General features: G+C 47.1%; 1 protein-coding gene across 1 annotated transcript; it reads left to right on the top strand.

Moving 5' to 3' along the window:
- The first annotated feature begins 2,675 nt into the window (after window positions 1-2,675).
- On the top strand, window positions 2,676-5,518 carry LOC129385375 (uncharacterized). Its single transcript, XM_055072013.2, has 2 exons — window positions 2,676-3,058; window positions 4,852-5,518. The coding sequence occupies exons 1-2, from the start codon at window positions 2,883-2,885 to the stop codon at window positions 5,006-5,008; spliced, it is 333 nt and encodes a 110-aa protein (XP_054927988.2). The 5' UTR covers window positions 2,676-2,882; the 3' UTR covers window positions 5,009-5,518.
- The last annotated feature ends 7,146 nt before the right edge of the window (window positions 5,519-12,664 follow it).

The following is a 12,664-nucleotide window of genomic DNA, read 5'->3' on the forward strand; positions in this document are numbered from 1 at the left end:
ATCATGGCTCTGTTGAGCTGCGTGACACTTGCATAACTTAAAATGTTGCGACAAGTTACACGTCCGCATGGCAGATGGATATTCGTATAGATCCTATAGTGACTTGAGGGCCTGAAATGAATATATGGGATCGCAATAATGTCGCGTACTGTTGCGAGATGTCTCGTTGCATCTCTGCGGCAGGCGGCGCCGAAGCCACCGTCGCCGAGGCTCCCGCACCGTGTCGGGCTTTGAGAGCGACGCCCGGACGTCCGCTCGGGCGAGCCTCGCGCAGTCCCGCTACAAGACCGCGGCGGCGACCACCAGAGCCACCACGCGTGCCACGACGGCAAGGTTGGTGCCTTATTTCACAAAGCGAGGCTTTTCATTTACAGGCGAACACTCCCGTATTTTCGCTGACCATGATTGTAGCTGCTGCTGTTCTTGCTGTGTTGTCCAATAGGTCACGCATACATCTTTAGACAAAGGTACACCCTTTGGGGTGTATATCTGCCGCACAACGATAATCGCCAACTGCCTTGCTTGCGTTTGCTTTCCTCAAAACGCCGCTCCCGCTACTTTCCTGTTGGGAATGCTTTGTCATGCTGATAACGCGTATGCCGTTCGTTACTGGCAAGTACCGGCCTGGCAACGTTAAAGAAAGGAAATACGGCAAGAAAGATGACGTTTATTGTTGCGTGGCAAGACACAATCCAAAGAGTGTAATTTTGTTTTACACTCTAAAAACAGTTTGCACCGTTGGGGTGTATATTTGTCCCACAACGATAATCGTCATCTGCCTTGCTTGCGTTTCCTTTCTTGAAAACTCGGCGGTCGCTACTTTCCTGTCGAGAATGCTGCGTCACACTGATAACGCGCATGCCGTTCGTGACTGGGAAGTACCGGGCTCGCAGCGTTAAAGAAAGGAAACGCGGGCAAGACAGATGACGATTATTGTTGTGGGACAAGATACGCCCCAAAGGGTGTAAATTTTTATAAGAGTGTAGAGTATAGACTCTTAAACAAATGTAAACCCTTCGGGGTGTATATTTGCCACGCAGCGATCATCGTCATCTGTCTTGCTTGTGTTTCCTTCCTTGAAATCTGCGCTCGCTACATTCCTGTCGAGAATGCTCTGTCATGCTGATAACGGGCATGCCATTCGTGACTTGCAAGTACTGGGCTCGCCGTGTTAAAGAAAGGAAGTGCAGACAAGATGGATGACGTATATTGTTGTGTCAAAAGGGTGTAATTTTGCTTGAGAGTGTAGGTGCAGCATGCGCAAAATGAATCGGTGTATGCCTAGCTTCAAAAGTATAACCCCTAAAGCTATCCGCAGGAGCAGGCTCTATAGACGACGGATTTAGTCAGTGAAGCAACAAGCTGTGCCTAAATTTACTCAATGAGGCAAGTAAAGCCCGTCGCATGCATAATTCCTTTAATGAAGCTGAGCTTCCGATGTCGTAATTTCTACAGGTCTCACGTATTGGCTTGCGTGTCTTTTTGTCGAGTCAGTTGGGCCTGTCGTAGTGACAGTACGATGGTAAACGTGGCTGATTGCAGAAATGGCATGGTGAAACGTTGGCCGGTTCTTGAGAATAATGCACAGCCACCTGATTTGAAATGGGTCACGAGGTTCTTTTGTCCTCGTGCGGTTGGGGTTTCCGCCTCTTGCCGATTTGCCGGATGGGCGCGCAATTGCTATGCTGCGAGACGTGTCGTGCAATATTCAAAGTTTTATGTCATTGAAATAACCGCTTCTGTAACGCTTCGTCTTATGTCAAAAGTTGCGTTAGTTCTGCATTTATTTATTTTTTGCTCATAACAAAATGTTAGTCTTATATGGTACCTTCGCAAGCAGCCTACTGGAGAAAAAGGAACGTCCTATACACTGACAATGATTCTTTTGCGTACCTGCCCTGGTGGCCTTGTGGCTTTGGCGTTGCGCTGCTAAGCCCGTGGGCTCAGTTTTAAATTCCGGCCACGGTGACCTAATTTGATACGGGCCAAATGCAAGAAGACCCGCGTATCGTGCATTGGGTTCCCGTTAAGGAACCCTATAGGTGGTTAAAATTAATCGGGCGTCCTCCACTAAGGCGTGCCTAAAAGTCAAAGCATGGTTTTGGGACGTAAAATCATAGAATTAAATTTTTTAATTGCACGTTGTTTCAATCCTGAGTGGCTACTACCGGTGTAAGTTCGGTTTCCCTTTAATTACTGGTGAGCTCGGGTATCGCAACATTCCGCAACCTAGGGTAAGATACATTGGGTAAAACATTGCTCGTTTTGCTTCCAGTACTGACAGTTCATTAGAGGCAACCAGCGCAAGCTCCTCATGTTCCCGTGAAGTACCGCAAGATCTGTCTGTCTGTCTGTCTGTCTGTCTGTCACTCACTCACTCACTCACTCACTCACTCACTCACTCACTCACTCACTCACTCACTCACTCACTCACTCACTCACTCACTCACTCACTCACTCACTCACTCACTCACTCACTCACTCACTCACTCAGTTTAACTGGTGGGCAAGTGAATACTCTGGAATGCGGTATCAGTACAGTTATAGGTACTTTAAATCGGCCGTTCGATATCAAAAGTGGTGCACAGGGATTGAGTAAAAATACTTGTAAGTGTAACGAGGATGAGCAAGTTGGTCGACATCCATTTTTCCCCTATCAGCAGGACAGGGGCGTACAGCGACACCGGAGCCGGCACAAGCTACAATAGCTCGTGTCATTCCGCTTCGTATTTCTGCACAACTCCTGGCTAGCAGCCTGTGACGAATCACCAGCTCGCCGTGTCAGTCACTTCGCTTCTATATCCCGTCTAACGTCCGATCGCAGAAGCAGAGCTTCGTCGTCGTCTTCGTCCTCCTCGTCGGAGACTGCGCACGTGATCCGCATGATGAAGACGCAGAACCTTCCCAAGCCGCCGCCCGATAACTGGCGCTCGGCGGTGCGGCTCACCACGGCCGTGATCCTCTCGGGCACCATATTCTCGCTCGTCATGGTGCTCGCCTTCATCTTCGAGACGACCGTGCTCCTCCCCTGGGACAGCATTGACACCAATGACAACACGTGAGTGCACCGACAAGTGTGATGGCGAGCTCAACTCATTCAAACTTCTGGAATCGCTACGTTGCACTTCGCAATATTTCAGCACTGAGGTAGAAAAGAAAAAGAAATGCGTCTATGACTTAACGTCGGACGGCAATATCAGTGTAGTCATTAAAAAAATTAATATAAGAAATAGTGGAGCAAACACCCAAGCATGTACTGCTTTGTTATTTACTTGGTGTATGTTCTTTAACCACTCCCCTCTGTAATACTTCGGTCTTGAGGGTGCAATAAAACCAAATAAATAAAAATTGATGACGTGCGGTCGCGTATTTGTGTGCGGCTGCGCTAGGTCCGTCGTCTCCTTGTCTGCGGCGCCGCTCGGAAGTCATAACGCACTGCTTATTATTGTTCGTATGTTCCGTATTTACAGTTGTTGTTGCGACAGTAGTTTTTTTTCTTTTATGGATTATTGAAGCCATGACCTAAAAGTCTCAAAAGTCTCAGCAGCGCGGGCTGGTGAAATCGGTCGGAACTGCGGTGGTGAGTGGCACTCAAACTTATCACCAAGCACGCCACCCATGGCGTGCTCTTACCAGGGTTCAACGCGCGATGAGCGGATTTGGCGAGTAGAAGCGGGGAGAGAAGGGCGTCAGAGCAAGTTTCTCTTTGAGGAGGCTAACGTTTGAGTTGCCTGACGTCATGTCGCCGCCTATTTTTCTGGCTTTCATCCACTGATTAGGGGATATAGGTACACACGAGGGAAGGATGTCCAGGGAAGGCCTACCATGAGTGCGTACCGCGTGAAAAGCACGTAACCCCGCTGAGAGGCACCGCACTTGACGTAGATTTTGAAGCAAACGCTCACTCGAACAGTGATTCAGCAATGTGCACGAGAATAAGTGTACATGATTGTACGTGATCGTAGCAGCGCTGTGCTAAGGTACTTTCCAATTGTGTCATGATACAGATGCAAGATACAGAGCCCATAAGTATTTTAGATGCAGACACACGATACCGGCAGATCAATTGTGCCAGATATACGATGCTTGTCATTCGTATTAAAGATACTTTGTTACATAAGTGATTTCCTCGTCGTAGCTTCACTGTAGTACCGTTGAAAGTGTACAGTTGTATACTGGCAAATCGCTTCTCACCTGCCAGCTGACGTAGTAGTCGTATTGCGTAGCGAGTGGTGGAAGCGAAATGGGAGGCACGTGATAGACATTCGCCGGGACTTCTTCGATGGCTTATCACGAGTTGACGATGTCCAAGTTGCGAAAATGTGCAAATGGGCATGCTCCGCAGGATTTTGCATTCTTGCGGTAGAGATAAGATGTGTGAATTTTCTCTATCTACAACTCGGCAAAGCGCGATCGGAACATACAGACGGACGACAGCGCGTGGGTGTCGTGCCGGTGACGTTGTGTTGACAACTGAATGGGAGTGTCGTAGAGCTCCCGGTCAGTGCGAAGTGCCCAGAGCTGTAGCACTTCTTCACAAGCGATGACATAGAATTGGCACATCTCGTGAAACCCAGCAGGGTCTTTGCGACACGACACGTCGCACGCACACGAGGCCACCGTCGCAAGATATTGTGTTACGTAAACAGGCGTGCAAGAAAAACATACCGCAGGGCTAGCATCTCATGTCCGTGTGAGAGGCAGTCGCACGGGAGTTGTTTTAGGGCTCATTTTATGCCACATGTGTTGAAATTCAGTTTGTCTGTCCATCCCTATCAGTAAAGATATCTGCTGCAAACCTTCGCCGAGAGTCAGCACGTTTCGTCACTGACGAATCAAATGTGTTCGCAGACGTCCTAATGGGCCCGAGAAAGGAGTAACCGTGGCGGTGGCTTTCGGCACGAACGACACCGCTCTCCCAGTCCCCGGAGCCAACGACACTGTGGTGAAGCCCGAGGGCCTTCAGAACTATGACCAAGGAGAGGGAGACACGGCAGCGCTGCTTTGACAAGCCGGAGTCGTCCGGCCGACATAGCGTGTTCACAAACTCTATTGATAGTCGATATTTCTGCCAGGCGATAGGCGAATTCGAAGTGCGTTGACGCATCGAAACTGTCGCAGCGAATTCGTTGAATGTGCTCCATGAATTGTCATACAGGTGGAAAGAAAACTGAAAAACTGGACGCATTGTTAAGCGCAGTTTCTAAAGTTGCCTCCTGTACTCTGATATACACAGAGAAGGTGCGGCAATTACTCTTATTCTAATATTATTTCTCGCTTAGAGACCACATCATTACGGTGCGTGAGGTCAATCACAAAGAGATTATCTGTGTTTGCACTCCCAATACCTCTAAAGTGCGGTGAAGATTGTTGTCATATCGTATCGTTAGATGTACTGTGCATTGTTATATGATAATTTCATTCATATGTTTACATTTTTCTTGCATTGCTGAATATATTTAAAACATTTGGGCTACTTTGCGCATCTTTTTCTAGAAGCTGTTATTCAACTGCTTTTCTTTTTGTTTCTCACCAGCTTGTGTACTGTGACGAAGTAACCAAACAACGAAATTCATCTTGTCTTCTCAGGTCCAAAGTTTATTTTTATGAAGACCCATTTTTACTCTTCCTTTTGGTGTCAACCTGGTCAGAAACATCGCGCAGGGCTATACAGTCTTTATTGACAAAAATTATTGGCTAAACAAAAAGGCGGCCCGATTATCGTGTTCATCGTACGAATCCTCTAGAAAATTATATTGCTGCAACTAATCGGTCCTACCTACCAGTATTGCTGCGACATTTTACTATACCATAGCGACATGGTTGAAAAGCTCACAGGCAATAGCTGTTTAAGCTGCGTTACAAGTAGCTATTACCTTAACGTGGCTCTGCTTACAGCATTTACGCACTGCAAGAAAAAAAGGAGAAGTCATCTAATTCTGCGCGACTAAAACGTAAGCAAGGTACAGGGGAGATGGCGCCCTACCATATGCCTACTTTCAGCGTTCTCTTGTTAGAGGAATGAATGGGGTGATTGTCATCAGCGAGGTCGCCTGAAGTCAACGAGGTCGCCTGAAGATGGCGTCTTCGCAATCTTAGTTGGCTCTCTGTTTCACTATATATTTCACTGAAATTGAATCTCTAGATTCTTTAGTAAGGCAAAAACCTTATGTGGTCCATGGGTCGAAAAATCCGTTGTCCGGCGTTATCGCACCACAATTGAAGCGAACCAATTGAGAGATGTGGGCGAACACACCATACCTTCAAGTTGGATTCCAATTGGCATACGGGAGTCGAGTGTCGAACCCACTACCTACAAGCAATAGGCAGTGACAGCGCATTCGAACGAAATTGTCAGCTAGTGTAATGAATGTATCGCGAGCGCATAGGCTTCCGCCTTCATTCTCTTTAGCGTACACTAAAGTGACTGTGATCTGTTAATGTGCTTTTTGATATCTCCTTCAATAATACCTGTTTCATAAGTTTGTTTCAACTCGTTGAGTGACTGCTCACCTTGCGTACCATTCTTGCATTGTATCTTTGCATCGTTCGTTCCTCCTCTTAGGATAAGCATTTCTTTCACCTCCTGCCGTTCGGCTATTAGGTTATCCCCCTTAGTGGGTACATGCCACGGAGGAAGATTATTATCACTATCAACGAAAATTACGGGGAGACACAGCAAACCAAGACTGTGTACCAATACTCCCTGTAGATGGCTAAGTAGACCACTATGCGGACAGCGGCCATCTTAAGTCTTGTTCCACATCTCACGAATGCGTCAAAGTAGACAGCTTCGCCAAAGTCGCCAAAGTAGACAGTCAAAAAGGATGCAGGCTACTTTCCTGTTCAAACAAGATGGCGGCTGAGCAGGAAGCTTGGAAAGCCGACAGGAAGGTAGTAGGAGCTGCGCCCGCCGTCTTAATTCCAACCTTTCGATTCGCGGTAGAATGGGGCCCAGGTGCACAGTAGAAACCCCGGCCACTGCGGCCTATTTCGATGGGGGCAAAATGTGAAAACAACTGTGTACTTAAATTTAGGGGCACGTTAAAGAATCCCGGGTGGTCCAGATTTCCAGAGTCCCCCTCTACGGCATGCTTGATAATCTAATCGGGGTTCTGGCACGTAAAACCCCACCATTTAATTTTTAATGCACAGTAGAAGGAGTTGATGAAGGTCACAGAGCTTTGTTGTGATGGAACCCACTTCAGAAATACTTGGGGGCAAGTTTTTTTAGGAGAGGAGCAAAATCTGCAGCACAATGTAGCCAACAAAGAACGCAATATACAAGTGTCATGGTGCCGCACTGCAAGGCTGTGAAGCGGCGTTTCGAGTTAGGGGCACATTGAATACATAGAGAAGTAAAAACAAAAAACGAATCCCTACTGCTTGATTTTCATCATTATATGAAATTCGTAACTGGGGTATTCTGAGTGAAGCAAAATTGCCACGACAAGATGACAGGTTGGTTACAGAAAGTTGTCTCCTTTCGTACTTCATCCGGTTTCGCGGTGACGTGTATGTCTGAAAGCTAACTGCAACAAAATTTTCATTACCATGAAAAGCCTTGTTTAGGATAGTTTATATGTATAGTAGGCCGCAGTAAAAACTTGATTGAAATTCGAGGTGAGCCGTCACGAGAAGCTCACAGATATCGCCATTTTTTATACAGGAGCTGAAAAAGAAACGTTGCCATTATTCATTGCTGAAAATGACTCGCGCCGTGGACAGCGTGGTTCTTGGGCTTGACTTCTGGGATGTGGTAGCACCCTTGGTTGCCCACGGCATGCTGAAATTTCTAGGCGGCGGCGGGCTGGGACATAAATGTACGCCATAGCGTCAACTACCACGTGCACGGGTCATATGCTTCGGGGCCGTTTAATGTTTGCTATAATAAAGCTATGCAATAACGAGCCCAACAGATTTACCAAGATTGCAGCAGTGGTGTATGCTAAACATTAATAATAAATAGTGTCAAAGTAAATTTTCCTTGCCGTTGACCGTTAAAGCCCCTGGAGCCTAATATATGTAGCCTCACGGCAATCCACAGCCACCGGAGGATCTTTCCGACGAGCGAGCTCAGCCAGACGAGCACCTGCCCGACGAGCGAGCTCTTTGCTACGAGTACATTCCCCAGGGGGTAGCTCTGCGAAGCACTCATCTTCCCTACGATCCAGCTCTAACTGACGGGGATCATCCCGACGAGCCAGCCCTGCGAAGCGAGCCAGAACCAGTCGGCGAGCCAGATCTCCCCGTCGACGATCCGGTGCGACGCAGGCGATCGTGACCCATGAAGCTGAGGCAAATGGATTACAGTGGACTAGAGTCTGGTTGGATCTACCGCTACGCTTTTGGCTCACCTTCCAGTCCCCAGTATCCTCCACAAGCCAGCAGCCCTGCTTTAGGTAAGAGGTGCGAAGGAAGGGGATAAAAGCAGGGCGAAGGACAGGTCGAATGCAGAGAGAATGCACAGAGTGCGAAGGGCTCGGTCCGAGTCAGAAGTTACCTGGCAGATCACTGCAGAAACTGTGACTGAACATCATATCTTTAAGAATGTACGCTCCTGGGACGCTGCTCAGAGCAACGTGCTCGTGAAAGAGGTGGAGCTTTCCTAAAACACGAACATGGCGATTCATGTGTAAGCAAGTCCTCTGTATCCCTACAATGCCGCGAAATGCGCCACTTAACAAATGTATAATAAACTGCAGGCCACACTGACATGCCATTTATACATTTTTGTAACATTCTGAGGACTGGGATCCCTATATATTGCAACGGAATATGGAGTAAAAGAGTGGTTGTCAGTCAGCATTGTATACGTCGCCTTTCCTTTCATCCTGTCGTTCGTGCTTTATTTACCCCCTTTTTTTTAATCAACCAGCCAGATTCAGCTCACTTTCGCCCTGTCGAAGGAAAAAGAATGCATGAAGAAGTGCCGAAGGTCACGTTTTGCAGTTACAAAACTCGGGGAAACAGCGAGTACCCTGCAGAATAAGCGTAACTGGGCCGTCCGTGCTAAAGATAGAGCGAAACTTTCACTCCATGATGACATCGGGCATTTCAACTATATGTGCCAGTGCACCGAGTGATCCCCGACCACTCGAGGACATAGGGGACATAGGGATCAAATAGACAGCTTGTTCGCTCGTATTGCTTTTATAGGATGGCTTCTTAGCGAACTTTCCCGGGTTTTGATGGCTACGGTTGTTGCTGGGGGCTGCTGCTCATGTTCTGCCTAACAGCTAAAACACGGTACTGTAACCATACAGCGAACATGCTTATATGACAATCTTTACTACGCCTTAAAATGTGTTGTTGACCGACTCTTCTCTCTGAAATTACGCAATGAAAAAGCAAGCGGTAACTAAGCCTTCAATAACGTAGTGGATTGATTAAAGCGAAGGTTTGAACGCCATACTCCCTGCATGGCGTATAGCTCTTGTAGTCAGTCTATTTCTTACAGTTTCACTCGCGCAATAAGAGCAGCGAGAGTGCCGCCCCAAGAAAGTTCCGGTCTCGGGCCTTATCAGTCCACTGCGCCGGAACACATAGCGCGCTTTTAAGCTGTTCGACTGCGCGGAAAGTGCATTTTTAAGTTTTGAGATAAAATACATGGGCATTGTGCCTGAAGACTAATAAGTACTATTTCTCGCATAACGGCAACCTAGACTTGTAAAATCATCGTTATGTATACAGGAAAAGTGTACAAAATATTCGGGTTTAGATTTGAACGTATTCCTGGTGATCGATGTTGCCGCCAATGCCTTGCTTTTGCTTGCTACATTTAGCGGGCTACGTCGGAAGCAAAACCGGAAGCTGTCCAGGGCCTATTTTAATCAACAGCGAAAGGGCGTGAACCTGAGAAACTGGAATCCGTCGTCATGGGCGCCGATGGGTTGCGTGAGGGCGTCTTCGCATTTTGCTGCGCCGGCACTTAATCGCTATGCTTCAAAACGCGGTGCAGAACATGAGCAGTTGGGCACCCTGCCTCACACAGCCGCCATTTATCGCCTCCTCGTCACCACTGGCCCATTTCACCCCAAAACGGGGCCCCGACAATCTTGGTCGACGCTTGAAACATCGCTGGAGTTTCGTTTTGGACTCGAAATTAGCAAGCAAGCTTTCTCCTCTGATAGATGCTTAGTGCCGTGACGGTGACGGGGGGAGTGGGGGGGGGGGAGCAATTGTATGACGGCATGACGGCTGTGTGTAAATCAGAGGGGCTATAATGCGCGTTACCGCGAAGTGCATTGATAAATATTCTTTGATGAGAGAAAAACGTGAGCGTGAATAGTACGGTGCGCATAACACGACACGCAGATGCTCATACTGCACGCATAGTGTGTCAATTTGCATGAGTTTTAAATGAAGCCCTCACGAAAGCTTCGATTAGGGTTGGTTCCACCATGCGCGTACAATGCGCCGTATTTTATGCGTTGGGTGCATACGTAGAACGCCATTCGCACTATCTCGTCGCGAGGTTTGTTGACATGGGGACAGAATTTAACGCCAGCGCCGTGCTTCTCGAAAAAGTTGTTCGCGACCGTCCGACGGACTCGCACTAATGTTTTTGCATACTGATTTAGGCTTCGCACTGAAAAGTAATCCATACTGAAATAGAGACATAAAATTTCTATGACGCAAGACACCACGCCTTACGAAAAAAAAATGTAAAACCATAAATTTTCTTTTTCGTATTGAAGTGCTTGATACCAATTTTAAGAGTAGCCATGAAGCGTCCGAGCAGTATAGTGTTCAGAAACATTTGTATATGACATGCTCATTGCCTATGGTGGTGGCGCTATGGTAGCAGACTAACCTTATATCCGTCCATTTCCTGTAGAAGTAATGCGAACAGGTTTTGCACGCCTATGATCCACACTATGTATATGGAGAAAACTGCCTGCCGAGGTTGATGAACATGGAATGCGCACACACTCAAACAACAAAAACACCTTTTTTCGTAAAGAGGAAATAAGCTCTTGCTGCGAGTCTGAAGAAACTGCGAGAGATATTTAAAATTAATTTTTTTTCAAGGATAGCCAGTGGACCGTCGTGCATGTAAGCACGCAGACTTTCTATAGAATTTCGGGTTCTAGCAGCCCCCGACGCCGCAGTGGCGGGACAGTACCAGCCGAGCTCCCTCGGCCAAGTCCAGGCACCTGCACGGTTATCGGTGGTACCACAGGTGCAAGTGCCGGTACTGTTGCCCGCCAACGCACCGTTCAAGGGGAAGCGACCGGAGCGGCGGCTTTACTGGTACTCGGAGGGGCAGCTGCACACTTCTTTCCTGCCTCAACCAGATCCACCTGGTTGGGAGTCCGCACTACGGTTCAGCTTGGCAATCGCCGGTGCCTCGATATTGATCCTGACAGTCTCTGTCACGGTGTACATCATTATGATGTCGAAGCCAGACCGTACAGAGGAGGACGTCTAACGCGTCAGACACACCTCCGGGGTTGGGTCACATCTGATTACTACGATTACAGCCTGCGCCACAATATTATATGCACCTCCATGCGTTTCCAACAGTTCGCTGCCACTGTTGTCTTTATTATTCGTGGTAATATTCTCTACATACAGTTTTCTCCTCCATTTACCTTGCGACCTGCGACGGTACCTAGTGGCTTTTTTGTTACGCTGCTGAGCTCGAAATTGTCGGTTCGATGCCGGCCGGGGCCACATTTCTATGAGAGTGAATAAGAAAAATGTTCGTGCACTTATATTTAGATGCATGGTAAAGAGGTCCAAGGGGTCAAAATGAAATCGGAAGTCTCTCACAAATGTGTGCCTCAGGATAAGATTGTGCTTTTGGCAACTAAGACCTCAGAATCATTTTTCGGTTTTTGTACAGCTGCGTGATGACGTATCGTTTCAACACTATCTTTCACTGCTTTGTCTATTTTCTGGTATTGCATGAATGTATCTTCAGATATTGTGCTGACTGCGCCAGTACTGAGGACAATATGGTCTGCCTAAATGCTTTAACGATTGATTTGTTGCTTAGTGTTGCGAATACGAAAACTGATGAATTTTAAATATGATGTTAACTACCACTGGGAGCTGCGCATCTTCCGCCTGGAAATACTGATGTACTATAAAGTAATATGAAATCCACATGGCGAAGGAAAATAAAGAGAATTTACAACTCAAGGATGACAAAAAGCAGATATGTCAGTACAGCTTCGCTTATGTAACAAGCTTGTTGTATTCTAAGTCCTTGCCATTTTCTTCGAAGGCACTGCGAGTTAACTAGTGCCATCATATCGATAGTTTGACAAGGCGTCACACGTTCGATATCATTGGTCTATTCACATGACCAAAGATGGTTCTCGTCTTTTCTGCGATTTTCGATGTATACACTGACTCTACACCCAGATACGCATGCACGTAAATACACTCTACATAGACATGCATGAGACGAGGATCTTGTCGAAAGGGCACATTCCTAAAGGTCTAGACAAAGAGCTAATAGAATAGGGTCGGCAAGGAAGACGAAGATAAAAAAAAATGAAATACACTTTAGCATACGCCAAGGAAGGCTAACGCGAAAGTCCGCGCGCTTATGATATATCCACTAAATTACTTGACATTCTCATTCTAATGCGTTCTTACTTAATACTTTCTCGCACTTACGGTCGTAGGTTGCCGTGCCCTAATTAACTAA

The sequence above is a fragment of the Dermacentor andersoni genome, chromosome 7, assembly GCF_023375885.2.
Source record: "Dermacentor andersoni chromosome 7, qqDerAnde1_hic_scaffold, whole genome shotgun sequence".
Lineage (NCBI taxonomy): Eukaryota > Metazoa > Arthropoda > Arachnida > Ixodida > Ixodidae > Dermacentor > Dermacentor andersoni.

Bases quoted from the DNA above. Each gene is read 5' to 3' on its own strand.
- LOC129385375 (XM_055072013.2), top strand. From the start codon at position 2,883: ATGATGAAGACGCAGAACCTTCCCAAGCCGCCGCCCGATAACTGGCGC. The intron at 3,059-4,851 runs GTGAGTGCACCG...ATGTGTTCGCAG, and splicing joins ATTGACACCAATGACAACAC to ACGTCCTAATGGGCCCGAGA.